General features: G+C 43.0%; 1 protein-coding gene across 3 annotated transcripts in view; it reads right to left on the bottom strand.

The window, feature by feature from the left end:
* Positions 1 to 7,968: 7,968 nt before the first annotated feature.
* The window catches only part of DHX35 (DEAH-box helicase 35), a 28,623-nt gene continuing 16,144 nt past the window's right edge, over positions 7,969 to 20,447 (bottom strand). Inside the window, exons 15-22 of one of the 3 annotated variants that reach the window (XM_053958758.1) lie at positions 17,543 to 17,638; positions 17,100 to 17,194; positions 16,443 to 16,520; positions 15,196 to 15,325; positions 14,426 to 14,507; positions 13,810 to 13,881; positions 12,075 to 12,213; positions 7,969 to 9,710 (exon numbers count right to left, since the gene is read on the bottom strand). In XM_053958758.1, coding sequence (XP_053814733.1) covers positions 9,666 to 9,710; positions 12,075 to 12,213; positions 13,810 to 13,881; positions 14,426 to 14,507; positions 15,196 to 15,325; positions 16,443 to 16,520; positions 17,100 to 17,194; positions 17,543 to 17,638 — 737 coding nt within the window. In that variant the 3' untranslated portion in view covers positions 7,969 to 9,665. Of the gene's footprint in view, positions 9,711 to 12,074; positions 12,214 to 12,619; positions 12,704 to 13,809; positions 13,882 to 14,425; positions 14,508 to 15,195; positions 15,326 to 16,442; positions 16,521 to 17,099; positions 17,195 to 17,542; positions 17,639 to 20,447 lie in introns of those variants that run through there. The other 2 variants (XM_053958759.1, XM_053958760.1) reach the window with 2 other exon arrangements.

Below are 20,447 nucleotides of genomic sequence, written 5' to 3'. Positions count from 1 at the left end.
CCCACATCCAAGAATTAACCAGAAGGGAGAATTTATTTGTAGCCCAGCCAGGTGAGCAATCACTAAGGCAGCTGGGGCTCGAGGTGAAGGAGGTGGTCAGCACCATGTAGATGAAGCAGCAGGACTGCCCAGAACATGCAGGAGAACATTTTTTTACCAGGGAAGGGTTTCACAGAAGCTTGTTTCCCCACTGGGGCTGTGGGAAAGGAAGCACAGGCATGCAGCACTCTGCCCAGCAGGACAAGCACAGTCCCAGGGAGTGGAGCAAGAGTGCAATGGTGAGTGCTGCTGCCATCACCTCCACCAGTGCAAGGATGCTGCACAGGTCCTGGCCTCCCAACTCCCTTCTGCAGCAGCCTCTCAGTCCCAAAGGAAGTTATGGACAGGTCTCACCCTCTCCTTTTCTCCTCTGGTGGGTGAGAACAGCACACACACTCAGGACTGGGGGGCAGTTTGTCCCTGTCCTGCCCATGAGAAGCTTTTGAGCCCCTGGGGTCTTCCTGTGCCTTGCTCGGAGCCATCGCAGAGGATGGAGCTGCACGGCTGAAGGGCCACCTGCAGGTCCCTGGCCAGCACTGAGCCCTCCCCTGAGCAGCTGTACCCCTGCCCAGCCCTCTCAGTCCCTGCCATTAGCCCCTGATTTAATGTCCACGTGCTCTTTTATTCATCTAACAGGTTTATTCCTTTGTCAGGTGCAGCCTGGCGTGGGAGCGCTGCGCTGGGACAGACGGGGCAGGATTTATTGCGCTAACAGGTTTGTTCCTACAGCAGCTATTCATTTCTGCAGGCTCCCCTGGCTGGCTCCCCGTGCCCCAGGGAGGCAGGAGGCTCCTGCCCAGAGCGAGCCTGCATTGCCCTCCCGCGGCCAGCACCCGGCTCCCAGAGCCCGCACATTAATCACAGCAGCAGCGGTGTAAAATTCAATTTTACCTCTCCATTCATTCTGAGATGAGTTGAAGGCCGGCCTTGTACATATAAACCACACTTTACTTCATCAGAGCCCTGGTAACAAATGGAGTGTCTTCTTTGGGGAGTTTAACCATCAAAAAGCGGCGCGCCATTTAATTCCACGCGTGCCGAGGGTCAAAGAAGGAGCTCTTGGCATCAGCAAATGCTTCAGCCCTCAGCTGCGCAGTAAACTATGTTTTAGAGATTGTTCCTCAATAAGAAATGATCAGTCCATTTATCTGCTAAAGCAGCCTGTCTCTTTGTTCAGCCTCCCAATATTTTTTCCGCTGACCTGATCTGGACAATAAACCAAAGTCATCTTAAGATATTCACTGTTCAATTTGTTACTTGAGTGCCTCTGGGTCTGGCTGGCCCTGCTGTCAGCATCCTGGGCTCCCCAGCCTTACCCCTGGTCTGCACCAGCTCATGGGGCCAGGCTCTGATCCCAGCCCTTGCCGTGTCCCAAACCCCCAGCCAGATGTTCTGCCCTGCATCCCTCTCATTCCAAACACACCACCGCACTTGTAGGAGGATTTGGGGCTCTCTGTGGAGCTGCTTTTGCACAGCTGCAGCCACAGTCTTTCCCCAGGGTGCTGCGATGCTGGTTCCCCTTTACGAGGGGAGCTGATCTGCACACAGGGAGTGCCCAGGTCCCCTCTTAGCACCCTGACCCCTCTCCTGGAGCTGGTGACCCACCACGGTTTGAGTGAATGCATCTGAGCCAACAGGCAGGGCAGGAATTTATCACTTATCTCCTCCTGCAGGTGGAATTTGAACTGTTTTGCAGCAGTGTGGTGCAGGAGCTCACCATCCTCACACTTCTTTGCACACTTACTAGAAATGGGCTGTGTCCCTCTCCCGCAGAAGGAGATGTAACTCGTGCACAGCCAAACCACTGCTGGCCATCAGCATCTCACTGGTGTCTGAGTTCTGGGCTCCCAGTGTTAGAACTGCTTTGCCTCTCTCTACATCACTTTATGGGAGGCCAGAACTCAGTTCCACGAGAGGTTTCACAGTACCTGAGAGAGCTGAGCTCTCCCTGGCACTGCCACCTCAAGCTCACTTTTCCCTGCCTATCTCAGGTATCTCAGTTAGCAAACTGGGTGCCACGCACCTTATCCTTTGGCATCAGCCGTCCCTTTGCACTGCATGGAAGATCAGACACCCACACAAGGCTGTGGTGTCCACTGCAGGAGCCAGGCACCCCAAAGTCAGCCCTCACAGCTCCCTGACTCACGCCCTGAGCCCTTTCATGCATGTAGCTGTAAATAACTAGTGCAAGTTTACACTACAGTGATGAGGGATTTAATCTTTAAAGACATTAAAAGAGCTTCCAAACCACCAAACCGTCCTGGCTGCACAGACAAGACACTGCCTGGAAAAGCTGCTCCTCATAATCATTCATTTTGGTTCACTTGCCATTTTTCCTGGCATGTTTGCCCCGTGTTGCTCATGAGGAGCTCCATATCATCTGTCCAGCATCACGTAAGCAGCAAGATTTTAACAGCAGCCTGCAGACTGCAGCTTTCTCAATGCTTCCCACCTTGGCTGTGCCACATCAACCCTTCAGCCAAAACAACACTGGCCTGCAGGAGCAAATGAGAGGTGCTGGAAGTCTCTAGAAGGATATTTTCATTTCAAAGGCCCAGTGAGCTGGACTGTTGTGGGGGGGTGTGTGTGCAAAGCACAGCCTGGAGAGCCACACCTCAACAGCTGGGCAAGTGGCAGACAGTGACACAATCTTAATTTGTGTTTTTTTTCACTGAAAACTTTCATTTAAAACATTTTTGATCTTTTTTCCCAAGGAAGATCCTAACCCTTTATCCATGTTTTGAAGTTTCACCCTGCTTCTTTCACAATTTTTTGAACAGGAAGGGAGGGAAAAAAGTTTCCTTTGCAGATCTCCATCTTTCTGCAGTGGAAAAGCACAGCAAGGAGAGGAATGTGGCAAAATACTTTCTGCCACTCAGCCAGAGAGAGTGAAGTGAGGAAAACAGTGCAACAGAAATCAAGCACAGCATTTAAAGATCAGTCAGCACTGAGAAATATCAGATGTCAGCAATCTGCTCCTTCCAGTTTTAGAAAGAAGAGTTTTCTCTCAAACCGTCTCAGCCAGTTTTGGCGACAAAATTCCAAACATGCAAGCCCACTTGCCAAAACCATTTTTGCCTTCCAGAAAGCATTGTGTTTGTGGGTGTCAATAAATCTGACAGACACTGCAGCCTCCTACTGCTGTGGGAGATAAAATTTCACCCGTATTTACACTTCAGTAAAATGAACTACAAGTGAATTTACCCAGAGAGAGACAAAGTCAACAGCAAAATTCACATGTTCCAGTTCCTTGTTTCCAACCAAAAAGTCATTCCAGAATAAAATTCTGGAGGGAGGAGGAGAATAGTCAATGTTTATCTACCAACTTCGGTAAAAATACACCCAGCATCCTGCTCCAAAGTGGTGGATAGTGCCTCTGGAGTCCTTGAAGGTGTTTTTCCCTGGAGAACCCACCTCAGGAAGAGCTGTGATGGTGACAGGCACTGTGCCTGCCCCCGTGGCTGTGCCCTGGGCAAAGCTCTGTCAGGCTCAGCTCCACTCTCCTCTCACTGCAGCTAATGCAGGAATTCTGGCAAAGCCTAAAACTTCTGTCTTGCCAGAAGTTATTGCTTGCTTAGGTACAAGGGCTCCTGGAAAGTTTCCAAACCCTAATGGGAACCTCACTCAAATGACTGAGTAGCAGGTTCCCACATATTTCAGGCTCCCCAGTCCCTGAGATTTCCTTCTACAATACATCTTCCCTCTGTATTCCACTCCTCACTCTCACAAGACAGCCCTTAAGCAGACTCAAGAGGACTTTGTGACAAAGGGACAAGAGTTAGGAGGTGTCTGTGAAAAGCTTTTGGATGGAGAGCAGCAAGAGGACATGGAGCAGATCCAGAGCAGCTGCTGCTCTCACCAACATGTACCAACCCCTGCTGCCTCCATTCCCTGTCCAGTGATGAGTGCTTCCCACTTGGGTCTCCTCACTCATCTCCACAAGCCTTCCTTGTGGTACAGCACATCCTCAGGACGCCCCCAAATGGGGCTGAAATGGAAAGGTGCAAGGATGAATCACACCAAGGGCACAAATACCCACAGAGTGACCTGCACAGAGTGGGTTACACACTGCTCCCCTGCTGCAAATCCTGCCCCCAAAATGGCACCAGTGGGGACATTCTGAGCAGGGGTTCATGAGGTTTGAATGGGGCCACTTGCCATTTATAGAATTCACTTTAAATTAGCCTTTTCCACATATATTTTGGGGACAGGATGAGGAACAGAACATAACATGAGTCTTGACAGCTGCTTGGAAAACCAGTTCTAGGGGATGTGGACACCTCACAAATCAGTGCTAGGGGATGTGGACACCATCACCATGTGGGGACCCTTGGCCACACAAAGGGGCAGTGACAGCCTGGTTCCTCTCTGCACAGCAAGAGAGATGTGCCCTGCTGCTAACAAGAAGCACACACACACACCCACCCCACCAGGACTGTCTCCTTCTGTCCATGGTGAGCCCTGCAAGGCAGATCAGGTGTCCAAGCCCTGCACTGACTCCCTGCTCAGACAGGCAAGCTCTGAGGGCAGGGTTTGTACCAGAGCCAGGAATGACCTCCCCTGGAAACGCCCCAGTGCAGCAGGTCCCCTGCACACAGCTGCAGGGGGAATCACTTTCTGCTTCTCTAGCTAAACCAAGAGGCTTCAAGGCTTCTCTGATGGATCCCTCACCACTGTAACATGCTGCTTTCCCACCTGTAAGATGTAAAGGTTAAATCAGCAGCAGCTGCAATTTCCAAAAAGACAGATTTTGAGTAAGCCAAGACTTGTTCAACAGTGCTGCAGCTCTGATATAGCCCCCCTCCATGTGCCAGGCTGCCCAGCATCCCTGGGGAACTGCAAAGAGCTTTCCTGGTGTCCTGGCTGCTCTGACAGCTCCTAATGGCCATCACTATTTCACACTGTCCCAGCCTGGATTTACATCCAGAGCTGCCTCTGTGATGGATGCCTCCCACCAGCACTGCCCAGCCTGTGCCAGCACAGCAGGGCCAGGCAGATCCTGCTCCCTGTGGCAGGACTGAACATGATCCTGGCTCTTCCAGGTGCCAGCACAGCCCAAAGAGTCCCTTCCCTGCCCTGGCTGCAGCAGGGTCTTTGCACAGCTTATGAAACCCTGGTATCTCCCCAGACACCAAAGGGAGAAGCAGCAGGAGTTCCATAAAACCTGGCTCATGGAAGATGTTTCCTGACATCAAAACATTCCCTGTCTGACAGGATCCTCTCTCTGCCAACATGCATCTGCAATAAACAATCTATTTCTTGGCTGAAGAGAACCAAGAAGCTCTTGTGATTTGCTTCTCTGTCCTGCTCTCTCTCCTGTAAGTTTAACTATTCCAAGCAAAGCAGTACAGGATGGAAAGTCTCCAGGGATGTGGTGGCTGATCCCTGCTCAGGTGCTCCCTCCTTGAAGGGAGCCTTGCAGGCAGAGGCTGCACAAGCAATGCAGGAGTCACTGCAGGGACCCATTTCCATCTGTGGGAGGACGTCAGAAACACCCCAAGGACAGGAAACGTCCTCCTCTGACTGCTCTGCCTCAGCTTTTCTCCCCTTCTGCCTCTGCCTGCAGCACCCAGCCTGGGAGGAGGGCACAGGGAGCAAGCTTGGACCTGGGAAAGCAAGGAAGCAGCAAGGGTGGGATGTGCAGCTGCAGCCAGCTCCTGATGCCACAGTGAGCTCATCAGCAGGGATTTCCTGCAGTGGTGCTCCTGATGCTCTGTGCACTCCAGGAACTGTAAGGGAGCATTCAAATAAATCTGAAAGACAAGATAAATGCATGTCGTTATTGTAAATTGTAACTATTATTTTAGGAAGGAGAAAAGAGGGATTTTTTTTTCCCCAGGAAATTTTTGATTGTTCATAACTGGCAACACAGCCAAATTCAATCCCTGCATCTCACAGCCTTGCACATCCACAGCCCTGCAAACCCAATGTTGGAATGGAGCAGGAAAATATTCCTGCATCCTCTGAGACAAATCACATCTGCCATGCTGCCACAAACAAAAACATGGGGGATTTTTTAGTTTGGTTTGGGGTTTTGGTGTTTTTTTCCTGCATTAAACTCTTAATTTTGTTTGTTACAATAGTGGCTAGAATCCAACACAGCTCAAAGATTCCTTTCTAGTGAATATGAAGTGTGGACAAACTGCCATTTTCTATGACTCAGGGGGTAAGCGAAAGAACCACTACAGAATATCCTGGCTGGGAATTTTGGGCTTTTTTAGGGCATTTTGTTTGTTTGCTTTTAAACCAGCAGGACATTCAGCCCTCTGGGCTTTTCACTAATCTCTGCACCTCAAATACTGCCTTTATCCCACAGCCACCAACAGCTTTTTCCTTTACCCTTTCTCATCCCACTTACCATTAAAGTAATTAAATGGTAAAACTGAAGAATAAGGAAAACTTTTGAAGAATTGGCCAATTAGTTTTCCCCGAGATACTTTTTGAAACCGGTGCCTGCCATCTACTGGCACTTTTCTCAAAATGCAGCCCGTTTTAAGCCAAAGACTGGATATAAGTTTTTCCACAAACTACTCATGTTCATCTTGCAACTTTTTTTTTCCAAGCCCCAGCAGAGTCACTTACTCTAAAGGCTGAGTTGGGGTGTCGACTTTCTTTGCCAATTGTTGGTTGTGTGATCACTTGATAGAGATGAACATTATGAAATTAGAGTAATAAAGCTGTTTCCAAGCTGCTTTCAGTAAAATTGCCTACAATGACAATTACCAGAATCCCAGGATGAGCACAGTTATCCATGACACTGATGCTCCCAAAAGAAGGGAATCTGAAAGGCTCTCTGCTTCCCTGCTCTCTTCTCTCCCTCCTTCCTGCAACCAAGGCTCCCAACTTTTAACTACTTGTCTCTTTCTTCAGATTAACCAGAAAGGGCTGTGACTGTTTTCCCATATCAGAATTACTTTTAATCAACAAGATGGGAAACATATCTCAATTAATATTTTCTCGGCTGAATCTTTATTCCAGTTGAACTTCATTTTCTTCTAGAGCTGACAATACTGAAGTCCTGAGTAGAAACACTTGACAGCACTTTCTGAGAGGCTTGAGGAGTGCACCTTTTTTTTACCCCACAATCATTTGATGTCAATGGGTAGTAAATTTACTTCTTAAAAAATCTGTCTCCTTGCCAGCAGTGGAATGACTTCTATTCCAAGCAGTATTTTGATTCAACAGGCTGATATTTTAACCTTATTCTCTAAAAGCCAGGGTTCCAATTCTTAAATGTTCCATAAACTCCTGACAACCATCTTCAAATGACTCCAACCTTCCCAACAACAGCCTTAGTGCAGCAAAGAGCCATCACCAAGGCAGGGAGCCACCTCCTTACATACAGCTATTTAAAGCAGAATGCTCTGTGCTAATCTAGCAGGGAGCTGAAGGCCAAAGCTTTACAAAATAAAGAGATTTTTAGGGTTTTTTAAAGTTTTCTGTCTTCCAACACCTTTCAAGGGTCCATATCTCTGATGCCAGCAGTGTTTTCTGTCTAAAGGTGACCTTAGTCTGGATCTTAATAACATCTTATTCTTAGCCTGCATCTCTAGTGTAGGGTCTGCCTGTTCTGGGTGTGGAGATAACTCAGTAGTTTGTAAAACTGCTAAAATGTCTCAATTTTTTTTTTGTTGTTTATAAGGACCTACTGCACTCATTCTTACCTAACTACAATGGTTTGCAGCATGTGACAAAGCTTGCACATCCCTGGGTTCTGACCTCAGCAGGAATCACAATCATTCCTAGAGGAAATCTTGCAGCTGTGCAGTCAGGTAAAAGAACATCTGAACAAGACAGGTCTCCAGAGCCACCCAAAATTCTCAGAGCTGGCAAATGCAGTGGCCACTGCCAGCCCAGCCCAGCACACCCACCCAGCACCCCTGGAAATCGCCCCCTGCTCAGACCCAAGTGATGCATTCCCAAGCTTCCTCAATTCAACAGTTTTATTTTTCTTAAGAATACTTCCAGAGGACAGAGAAACACAGACAATTGACAAATCTTCATATTCAGTTCTTTCTCTAATCCTTTAAGAGAAAAAAACCTGCAAATTAAATCTTTTTAGTGAGTTCCAACACTGCTCTCAGCTCTGGCTAGGAGACAGTCCCTGCCCCGAGGAGCTTCCAGTCTAAGGGAAATACAAAGGTGAGGGGCACAGGGACAAGAAGGAGGAAGGTGACACAGTTTTTATGCTGCTGGTGCCATTCCTGGAGACTGGTACATGTGTTTGTGCTGCAGTCAGGATGGACAGACTGAGGAGACCACACAGTGCACGTGGCACAACGTGCTCTCTCTGCAGGTATTTGGAAGGGACAAGGTAAAGAAGCTCTCAAGAAAGTTTTCAAGGCAGTCCTGTGATGAGGAAGGCATTTGTTCTATGTAGAAATTTTTGCCTATTTACATCCTTTTTTTTTAAAGGAAATTAAACAGTTAATATGCCAAAAAACACATTCATCAAATCAGCTGAATTACAAAAATAAAATTTTCAAGCAATGTCTTTCTAAAATAAATATATATAGGTAAAAATGGAAAAATGGAGAAAAATAAATACATGTATCCAAGCTGTCTTGTTAAAACACAAACAAGCATAATTCCTTACTGAAAAGTAGCCATGGAATCCCAATTAAAGCAGCAACTGTTCAGAGCATCCTTCTCCTCAGTAACAGAGGAAAACGAGTCCCAAGCAGCAAAGAACAGATTTGTAATAAAATAAATGTAAAGGACTGTGTTCCTTATAGGAAAGTATAGAACATTTCCTTCTTTGCTGATCAACAGAGGCTAAAAAACAGAGTTCCATGATATTCCTCAGATGAAATTTACTGGTATTTCCAAGCAGTGGAAGGTTAACATTTTTTCTCTCATAGGATAAAAAAGAACAGTAAAGCCCTGTCTGTGACCTTGATTGATTATCAATATACATCTTTAGTCCCCTGATTGAGCAGAAAATTAATCCATCTTAAAAATACTGAGCTGCTCTTTCTCCCCTCCCCAAACAGCAACTCCCATGTGCAGAACCCAGACCTTTGAGTACCCAGGGACTGCTCAGCACAGTGAGCTGGGCCAGCTCAGCCTCGGGCAGGACACTTTTACTGCTTGGGAGCACAAGCTGCACCAGTTTGGGATGGTCCAACAGGAAATCAATGTTTCCATGGCAGCACCTTGCATTTCAAGGGGTAGTTGATTGCCCTGAGCTCCTGCTGGCAGGAGCCAGGCTCAGTTTGGCCGGTGTAAGTCACAGTGCTCTGGGTGACAGGAGGCAGGGTACCCTACTCCCCATGCTCATAAGGCAGTACCACTCCAGGAAATCTGTTTCTTTCTTGAAGGTTTCAGGTTTTTTGTGGTCCTGTATGTCCTCTTACTTTTTAAGTTGTTTTTCTACCTATTTAAAAGGAGCAACATGCCCAGGTTAACAACAGAGGTCAAGTAGGCAAAGATTAAAATGTCTACAATGCAAGCTCTAGGTTTACAATGTACTGGTCATGCATAAACCCCTACAGATCCTGGCAGGCATTTAAACATTTAGGTTGATGGAAGATCAAATTGCTAATGAACTGACTGCTGAATGGACTGTGGCCAGCTTGAAATCACTGGTACATTCTGCTTCTGATGTCACAACAACTGAAGTCATGTCAGTGGTCATCTACTTTAGCCCTTTTTGCTTTCAAGGAAAGATGCTGCAAGAAAAGAAAAGAACAAAGAAACTGCTTAGCAGATATACCAAAAATCAGAGAAAAAAAATCAACTACAATGCTTTCTATCCTTAATCACAATTTAAATAAATTCTAACACGAATATCCACACCTATCCAAGCTCTGCTTGTTACTGACACAAGTAAAACAAACCCATTAAATAAAAGCCCACATGTACCCCAAAGTGATATTCTGGCTTGTAATAAAATAACTCCTAGTTCTTCTGTACTAGCTGCAAGCATAGGAACAATTTCCCATTGAAAGCAATTTTCCAGGTGTAAAAATGCACAGAAAGATGTGCTCCCAACAATACATCTGCAAAAAACACCAGGAGAATGTATGTGAAGGACAAGATTTTAACAACTGTATTAATCCTGAAGTTGCACTGAATCTTTGGAACCTCTGTGCCCTTAAAGACCTACAAATGTGGAATGAAATATGAGAAGAGTTCTGCAAAACTTGGAATGAAAAATAGCTGACCAAGATCAAGCTGTAGAAGAATATTTTTAACAGAGTCCTATTCAGTGGTAATTTGTTTGTAACTTGACAAAGGAATAAAACCTTTCCTTCCTAGCACAAATATGTATCCTTCAGTAGAAAAAGGATCTGAGTATAAATTAACATAAACCTGTGTGATTTGCAACAGTTCACTTATTCAAATTTTACATGTATGACTCAAAGTTTTACAAAAGAGAAATATTTCTAATTTTCAAACATTTTATAAGGACACCCAAGACTTTTGGCTGATATGGATAACTGACCAGGCTGGAAGAGAGAATTTTCCTCAAAATCAGCACCATCCGTGAGAGCTACCATTTATTTTAGGATGAAAGCAATGATAAGGTCGTACTGCAAACTGACTTCACTTTATCAAAAGGTAAAAAACTTGGTAAAAATTTGGTTTAGATGTAATTTCCTAGAATATCTACAGCAGTAGTAGCACTACCCTGAAAAATATGTTTCCTCATTCAAGACAAGTCCTCTTTGCTACCACCTAAAAGGAAAACCTCAACCCAAACTTCAGCCCATAGAGAGGTCACAACAGGATTTTGTGTGGGTGTGGGCTGCTAAATGTAAATGATGTGACAACTGCAAACATGTGAGTCAAAGGACTAATTATTGCAGGAACAGATTTGATACAACATTGGCTCAGCTCCTTTTTATACCATGTCTGCAGATCATCTCCCAGCGGCTGAAGGCTCAAGGCTCTGCCCCACAGGGGTCATCACTGCCTTTGTCAAATGTCTTAGAGGAAAAAGGCAGAAAATATTCAGTTACTTAGTAAGTGCATTTATAGATGGGAATTGTCTGGATAATTAAAATGAATTATCCAAGATGAACATAAAAAACCCCTCTCTCAAGTCAATCACATGAACAGATGCCAAACTGTTGGGAACTGTAACCACAGAGGTGTCCTAAGATGCTCCATGCACCACAGGATTCTTCATTTTGACAAAACCCCAAGGAAGTGAAGAAAACAAACATCAGATTCTCCAAGAAGTCAAATAGTGAAGCAGATGTATAAATTAGAAACAGACCATCTTTTTCATAGGTCTGATATGCAAATGCATTTTTTCACTCAAATTTTGGAAATATTTCATTAATTTAAAATATAAAGCTCAGTAGATATTAATGTCCCATGGGAAATTCAAATACAAGATCAATTTGGTAATCTGTACAGTATTTATAGGCTATGTGGTACCAACAGCTCCAGCTGAACTAAATTTAGATAATATTTAACATCAATTCAGTTCTCAGAATAACCAGTGAATAAGTCTGGATTGACAGATTCACATGGACAGTCAATGCAGGTTGGTGACAAGTACTAAAAGATATCTGTATCACACACAGCAATTTGCAATAAAGCTTTGCACAAACAGCAGCTGTTCTTTGCCATTTCACATTTGAACAGATCAAAACTGATTTTTCTGCAGTAAACACAATTAATGCTCAAAAAAAAAAAGGCTCAGGATTTTCACAAACATTTGCAAAGCATGCAAAGGGCCTCCTAAAATGATTATGCCAAGTGTGATCACTGCCTACCTAGAGTTCTGCTCAGGGATGTGCTACCAAGGGCCTATATTGAAGTGTGGAATGGCTGAAGGCTTCATTTCCCAAAGTGATACCATGGTAAATGTAACTTTACCAGCAAATGGATCTCATTTTGTAACTCTCAGATCCATTGGCTGCCTAACAGAGAAAAACATTTCATGCATCAACTTACTATCCTCTTCCTTTATATTAAAATCACTACAATGAGCAGAGCCAACTTAATTTCTGTCCCATTAGACCACAAAACATAAACCCTCAGAAAGTTCAGACACAAGAGCTGCTCTGCAGCAATGGTACCGTTTGGCCTTTATGCCGATTCCGTACCGTTCCTTGCTGGTAAAAGTGAGGTGCCAGCTCCAACAGCCAGGAGGATTCAACAGCTGTCACATCTCTCATGTAGTATTTAGCAGTCTGTATGACTTCGTTGTAGACTACCCTGGGAGAAAGGAGACAAAAATGAATAGTGTTTGCTGTCAAGCAATGAGGGAGAGCTGATTAACAGCATATTTAGACCGTTTCACATTCATGCTGCCAGAGGTGGCACTTACAGAGTGACAAGAGAGTCCTTAAGCTGTAATTCTGCCTCTTGCCTCTTTCTCTCTGGTTGGCCAGAGTTGTCCACGTTAAGAAAGTCCTTAGATTGCCATGAAAACAACCTCACAAACTACCAGATTATATGAGTGCAAGGTATATATAAAAGTATTTTACTTATAATAGGGTCAAGGGGGACTCACAACTGATGCTTTGGAAGACAGAATGTTAATTACTCAGTGATATCATAAGGGAAAATGTCCAAAGCACCAAAACCCTGCACCCACAACAGGGAGGGCACAAACCTCAGCATGACTATCCCTGGCGCCAGTCTGCAGACAAGTGAGATAAGCATCAGAGGAAGAAATCAGCTTTAACTCCTGCCAGAACATCTCCTGGGAAGAGATTTAGGAACAGCCAACCATGTGGACTCGCCCCCACTGCCAGCACAGTCTGGTTGCCAGCATGGACCATCTATTTCTGAGGTCACCTTCAGCAGGTAAGGTCTTTTTCCCCAAGAAGTGCAAACTCTTGCACTGAAGGGCAGCTACCAAATCCTTAAGTCACCATCTGCCTTCTACACACAGCAGAGCTGCAAACACCTGAGGTTTGTGGCTTCTTATTAATTGGTATTTAGCTTTCAAAAGAGGAAAGAGTCCAAAATTCTCTTTGCCAAATGCATCTTGAGACATGACAACTAACACAACTAAAAATAAATCAGAGGAAAACCAACCAGAATGACAACACATTTCCTATACACTTTTAGCAGAGAGAGAACTGAAGGCCTCAGTAGAGGATGGCTGCAGCAGCACTGAAATTTAGGTGGCTGACTAAGTTAACTCCTATGTGACAGGATGCCATGACACCAGGCCAAGCTTATCCTTCTAGGCCTCAGCAGCAGACAGTGCAGGATGGAAGTCCAAATACTTTAGGCTGAGCATGCTGACCTGAGAGTTCCACACACACATTTCTGTTTGTTATCTGAGGACTTTTGACCTGCAAATGGAATTATCATATCCCAGCTAATGTGAAGCACACCCAGTTCTTTCTTCAATCTGCTGGACAGCCATAACTTTTCACATCATGCATTTTATGTGTAAGCCCTTTCCCTGCAATCCATTTACCATTTCTGCAGCACCTGTTTGACAGGATATTTCCTTAATAGGCTTAATAAAAGTAAATTAACCCTAGCTCTGTTTAGGTACAGAGACTACTTGGAGAACAATCTGCAGTGCAAGATGTGATGCCCACTAAACAGGGTCACCTGGCTCTGCTTTCCAGCCTCTGCAGGTTTCTTTGACAGTTAAACACCACTCTATTCCCCTTATTTATTTGGATACTCCCTACAAAATGTTGCAAAGGAAATGCCATTTGGATTCTCCCTATGGGAACTATGACCTTTAATATCTATTTCTCCAATGATGGAGAGAAGCAATTCAATTTGGATGCTGCAAATCCCTTAAGAAAAATCCCCAAAGACGAGAAAGCAGCTCTAACTTACCAGCGTGGAGGTTTCTCTGCATACAGCACTGAGCTGGGGTGGATATGAAGCTCGTGGTCATCACGGATAGTCCTTGAAAACAAGATAGTATTTCAGACTGTGCCTCTCTTTATTGCTTAACATTTGATTCCTTTCTGCCCCACTATGAATGTTTATAAAAGCAAGAATGAAAGGACTGGAGTAAATTAACAACATTTGCATTTAATGAGCAGATAAAACAAGGCTTAAATGCTGGCAAAATGAACAATTGATAATTTGATGTCCTAAAAGAGCTTTATCTACATGAAATGAAAAAGTAACATTTTAGGCTTTTACTCAGTGCTCTGGGAGCGCTACAACACCACTGCATTACAACTGTACTTGCTTAACTTAAAGCAATCTAATGACTACTATTAGCAGCTTCCTACTCTTAATAATTCTAGTTATATTTGCCAAAGAGAAGAGATAAACACTGAAGCAGTTTGCAAATACAGAACTTCAAATATTTAGTGCATTGATTGCCACATGTTCCTAATTGCAAATTAGGAGAAACATCTGCTTGTTGATTAAACTTAGATTAATTCATCAGGGAAGCTTTCAACCAAGCACCAGTTGTAGTGAAACTGTATATAGTCACCTGTAAGCTCCTGTGGAGTGGAATTTAGCTGCGTTAGCAAAGAATCCAGAAACTATGCACCTCAAAACAGGATCTGGATCACCTGGAAAGAAGAATTTTTCTGTAAGATGAGTCAATGGAAAGGCAAAAATCCCTAAAATACCACTTAATCATCTCAAACAACTTTTCAGAGCGCATCAGGCTTTGACAGCAAAGGCAGGAGAGCAGACAAACCCTGCAATTCCTTTTGACTTCAATTTCACAGCAAAGCAAAACTTGCTGCCTAAAAAATGAATGCTGCCACCTGTGTCTCTATGAAGAGTTTCACAGTCCCTAAAGCAGCCCAGTGTGACAGCTGAGCATTGAGGGTTGATTTTTCAGAGCAGGTAGAGACAAGTGCTAAGAACCAGTCCTGGCAAGCCGTGCACACACAGCACAGCTGGAAATCACATCCCAAAGATTGAACAGCACTTTGAACAAAAATGGCCTTTTTGAAAAGACAAAGAGGGAACAAGGTGACCTATTTATAAGTCTTTTGGAAAATCTGTCCATTAAACAGGTAATCAGTGATTAAAACTTTTGCTGGAAATCTCAGCTAATGAAGACTGGACTAAAATAGGCTAAAGTATTCTTCTGCAGCCATTTTTAGGAAAAAAAATCTGGTCTAAATTAACATTACTTTGAGGCCAGGATAAAAATACTCCAAAGGTTACAAGAAAAGCAGGGAGCAGACTGACAGTTTGGAAACTACGTTCACTATGTATTGGACAAGAGCTTAAAAAAAAGATCACCTTCACTGGACTTCTTTGGCACTTTAAAGCGGACAAGAAGTTTTTTCAGCTGCTCTCTTACAACAGAAGCTCTCACAAGCCCCTTGTAGTTCAGAAAGTGTTCCTGACACCACTGGGAACTCTTGCTGTGCTGTACAGAGAAGAGAAAAAAATCTCAGTGAGATACCACCAGCAAAGCAAACCCAATCTCTTTTGGATAGCCTTGTTCTGTCTTAATTCTGGTCTCCTACAACACATTTATTGTGGTTTTCCCTGAAAATTACCTATTTACAGAGCAACTAACAAGGGTATGTAGCACTAGTAACTAAAAAACATGTCTCAAACAACTTGTAAAGAGCAGCAGATCAAATGCTATGGAGTATTTTCAAACAGATGTGCTTCATTTCTTCATATGTGGTGAAAGAGAAGAGCATCAGTCATTCAATTTAATTCTCTCAGATCATAAACTCATCTGTTTTCAACCTCAAAATGTAAACAACCTTTTTAGTGCTGTTTTCATTGGTCTTCTCTCTGCAAAGAGCTGTTTCTCCAGAAACCAGCACTCCCTCCAAGAGCTTTTCCATCTGACTGTTTCTAAGAGAATTACACAGATACAAAATGTGAAGGGCAACATTTCAGTTGGTGCCTGCCTGGCTGCTTTGTGACTGGGGAAAAGAAGTCATGTTTGAACACTTGGGTGGTTATACTGCTTCAACTCAACACTGCTGCAAGTATTTTACTGAAGAAGTGGTTTATACCAGCAAAATATACTTCTCCCAAAGAGGTGTAGCAACTTCAAAACTATTAAATAAACCTCAGCTTATAGAGCAGTAAGTACTAAAGTTGGTGTTAGACCTCAGGGTATGATATCAATGAGTTAATTTAACACCAAAAAAAGACTGCTAGATTTAAATGCAGATTATCATCAGTAAAACATGAGAAAAATATTAATTTCATTAGAAATTTGGACATTTGTTTTCTCCAAACCCCAAGACAAAATCCCTGTCTCCTTGAAAACACAGCTGTCTACCCATAAGATTTCCATGCTGTACCCTAACAAAATTCTCTTTTACTCCCTGTTCAGAGGACCTGTGGAAGGTCTATGGCAAATGGTGACCAGAGAGTGTTTTAATGTAGACTTATCACTTGATAAGCTTAGTAAGTCCTCAGCTTTGAGAACTTTTTGTATCCAGAACTTCCAGATTCAGAAGTGAGGACCTCAGGTTCCTCCCGTTCCTGCAAATCCACATCCACTTGAACCGACTTACTTTGACAAAGGCTTCATAAACATTCAGCATGGTCAGATGATCACCTTCCTCCACAGCAAATTTTCTGTGTTGCCTGGCCTGCAGAACAAGAAATACCATTTTATAGGCAGATGGATTTTTGCTGAAATCATGTCTGACATGCCCAGTTCCCTTCAGCTCTGTATTTCCTGGGGACTGTTAAATTCTTACCATCTAGGGCAGCTCCTCTGGGCAATAGCAATACTTTACTAGCCCCCCTAAACTCAGGAACTCTTCTAAAACTGAAATTGGAAAAATGAACAGATAAAGAATCTCCAATTAGGCAATTAAGAATTTGCTACATCCTTCCTGTTTTGTTCATCTCAAAAGGAAATGGTGTGTGGGAAGGTTTTGGGGGATTTTTTTTTTTTTTTTGCAAACCCTTCAACTGACCAATATTAGTTTATAATATCTCATGTTCCAGGACCTCAGAAGGAGATTTTCAGCACTACTAAAAGACTTCCTTGTTATTCCCTTGTTATTTGGTTTCTTCTTTTACCTACAACAAACAGATACAATTCCAGACCTTATTTTATTTTCACACAAAGTTGCAGTCTGTAATAGGCACCAGTAAAATACTTGCCAGAAGTCCAGAAATGTGGAACCAACAAACAGAAAAGGAGACATAACTGAACTTACAGCCTGGTTTTTCTGATTTGGAGGAATCACAAAGATGTTTTGAATCTGCATCATGGCAGCAATTGTCAAAATCTCTTGGGAGCAGCCAAAATTTCCTGAAGAGTAAATGACGAAATTCAATAAAGGAAATCTTCCATTCAACTTAACCCCAGAGAATAAAACTAAAAAGAAGCAAAATATGTTTTTATATTCTTGAAAACAAAAATACATAAACTCCTGTATTTTTTTCATATAAGGGTAAATGTTTTCAGTGGAAACCTTAAGAAGCAGATGTTAAGACTTACTAGACTGAGAAATGTCTTAGACTAATTATTTAAGAGAGATTTTAAGCAATTCTTTTCACTGCAGACCACACCAAGATGAAGCATAGCTTGAGTTTAGCAAATGTCTAGCAATGCATTACAACTACATAACTCTGAAGAAACTGATCTTTTTCCTCCTACCTGATTCCAGAAGCATCTTTGCAAACATAGGATTCAAAGGAAACTCTGCTATTCTCATTCCAAGGGGCTCTGTTAATCGGCAGTGCATATCCAAACCTGCAGCATATTAAGAAATGTAGGCAAAACAGCACAGCAAGGCTTCTTTTAGACTTAAACTGTACTAAAGAGCAGAATTACAAGCTAAAATATAGCAAATGCACCTTAGAGTTGCTGAATGTATATTACACTAAGCTTAATGGCAATCCATGATACCCATTTGCTCTCCCATGGGTCACCAGATTTATTTTTCAAAAATACCTGAACATGCAAGTCTTTTATTTTTGACCAAGTTTCACTCTTATTGGCAATCATTTTAAAAAACCTGCACTCCAAGTCAATGCCATGGCCAGAGAGGATATTAGATGTTAGACCTCTGATCCTCTTCTTAAATATTTAGTAACATCTTTGTTAATGGGGAGGTAAAGCAGATGAGAACGAAAATGGGAATAAATGTGGAACAGGCATTATTGCAGGAACAGGAAGCACTGCTGATGGTAGGGTGTCATTTTTCTAAGCACATCTACTTAGGTCATGGAGAAAAAGAATGTATTATTATCTAAACAGGAGATGTACAGCTGATGAAGCTTTTCTACAGTTTAGTCTAGTGTATCATCCACTCAACTGCCAGTCATGTTCCAGATGTAGCCTTTTCACTGGAGATGGCAAGGGAGGGAGGCCTGATAGCTTGATCTGTGATGGCCAGAGGAGCCCTGAGCAATCCTGCACATTTACCATTTTAGAGGTTTGGCTCCCTGCAGTCAAACCCCTGCAACAAGGGTGACCCATGCAAAGCACAGGTCACAGTCTAACTCTGAGCTTTATGCTGAGATTTCAGGGAAAGACATAAATGGAAAATCCTTTCCTATGCAAGAGGACATAGAATTAAAAAATACAATACACAGGGAACAATAATGAGGAAAAAAAGCTTGCTAAGAAAGGCAGCAAAGAGTAAAAATTGAAAGAGAAAACTTCAAGAGACTAAGTTGTATGAGGTATGACAAAGGTAAAGCACAAGAGAAAGGCTACACAAGCAGGGGTGAGTGAGAGCCCAATAGCAGGACTTTGGGGCACTGCAGGTTGCATAACCAACCACAGCAAAGTGAACTGAGGGGAAACAACCACAGCTCTCACATTATATAAACACATTATTTGTCAGACTGTGTGGTGGTAACAAAGCCACAGTTGCACTGCAGCTCTGTTTCACAGAGAAAAGCAAAACCACAAATCAGGTCAAGGAATGAGATCTCCTAGAACTCATGTCAGCACATGCAAACCCACAGATCCTTCCAGCCAGTGTTTATTTTACTATTTGATATGCTACATGACAATGTAGTAATTCACTCACACACCCCTACACTGTCCAACAAAACCTACCAGGCTTTTCACATAATGTTTTCCTCAGAAACAGGTACCAAAGGCAGCTTTTGTGCAATGGTGAACTAAAATATTTAAACACAAAGTCACAGCACCTGCAAAAATTAAGGTATGATAGCTTTCATTTGACTAATGTCATACGAGAAGTTTAACTTCTACCACAACTAATAGGTTAGATAGGTTTTCATCTACAGAAAGACAATTGCATTCCTAAGCAGGAAAAAGGAGAAAATTCCATATATTTATGCACCACCTTCTACAGGTGCATCAAGCCAAAATCCTTTGGCTTCTACTGCATCCTACAAATGCCAATACAATTTTGCATGATCTATATATGGGTTGTGCACAGATCTATTTGTAGTAATAAGCTAGAATATAGCCTGCAATGGATACTAGTTTGGAATAGGTGAAAGTTTCCTTCAAATAATCCTGGAAGCCATCACTGAATCCACATATATACAGGAAATTAAAGATCTTAGAAAAAGGTATTACAAAGATTTTAATTAAATGTGCTCAGGAGAGATTATTCAAGTACCATGGCACTAAAAGGTTTCAAGTAACAACCACTAGTGTGTGACAGGCGGAGGGATTAAAACTATCCTTTTTAAACTTAGGTAGTGTTTGTTTCTGATACGTGACAACTCTCAAACAAATCTTCAACAAAGACCTAAAAATAAAGCCACTTTTTGCCTGCTTATTTACCTCTTAAATTATGCTTAAAACCAATAAACTCCAACTGATAATTCAGACTCTCAAAAGGGCATCAAAGGAGAAGGCTGAGGAGATATACTTCAGATGTAATCAGTTTGCACCACTGTAAAAATAACTCCTCTACAAACAGTGATGTGTTTATTCAACACAGCTATCTCAGCCTTAGGAGCATCTGCCCTGCACGAGTTGGCACCAACACTGGCACAACAGGAGCCTGATCCCAAACTGCCTTTTTGAATGTGACTGCAATGCCAATGACGAAATTCATGGTCCTACTTGCATAAGAGAAATTTAATCCTCACTGCAGCTGCAAATGCTTGGGCAGCTCCACCTCTGCACCTTATATAAAATCTTCGTAATAAACCACCTAAAACTTAACTTCACCTTAAATTTCAGCAAAAACCGAAGAGTGTATCACACACATGCACACACATTTCTTTCCATCTGAAACACCAAGATCAGCACTTCTCTGTTCTGCTACAAAGCTGCGCAGCCAAGAGAATAAGATCTCTTTGAAGCTACATGAGCAGAACGCTTCTGCCAAAACATCACCCAGTTAATCAGCGAGTTTATTGAACTTTCCTCTCCATTTCCCTAAGGTGGTTTTGGCTGTGAATTCATCCTTGCAACACATTCCTGAGCCACTGTGAAGGTCCTTGTTCCAAGCTTGCAGAGGTTGCCAAGAACCAAGTGTCTTAAGTGAAACCCTCCTTTGCGAGATGGAACTGAACCAGCACAGGGCAAAATCCTGGCCAAGCAGAGTTACAGCTCCATGAGAATA

The sequence above is a fragment of the Vidua chalybeata genome, chromosome 17 (assembly GCF_026979565.1).
Source record: "Vidua chalybeata isolate OUT-0048 chromosome 17, bVidCha1 merged haplotype, whole genome shotgun sequence".
NCBI lineage: Eukaryota > Metazoa > Chordata > Aves > Passeriformes > Viduidae > Vidua > Vidua chalybeata.
The sequence above is the reverse complement of the archived record's forward strand: the minus strand, read 5'-3'. Positions and strand labels throughout refer to the sequence as shown.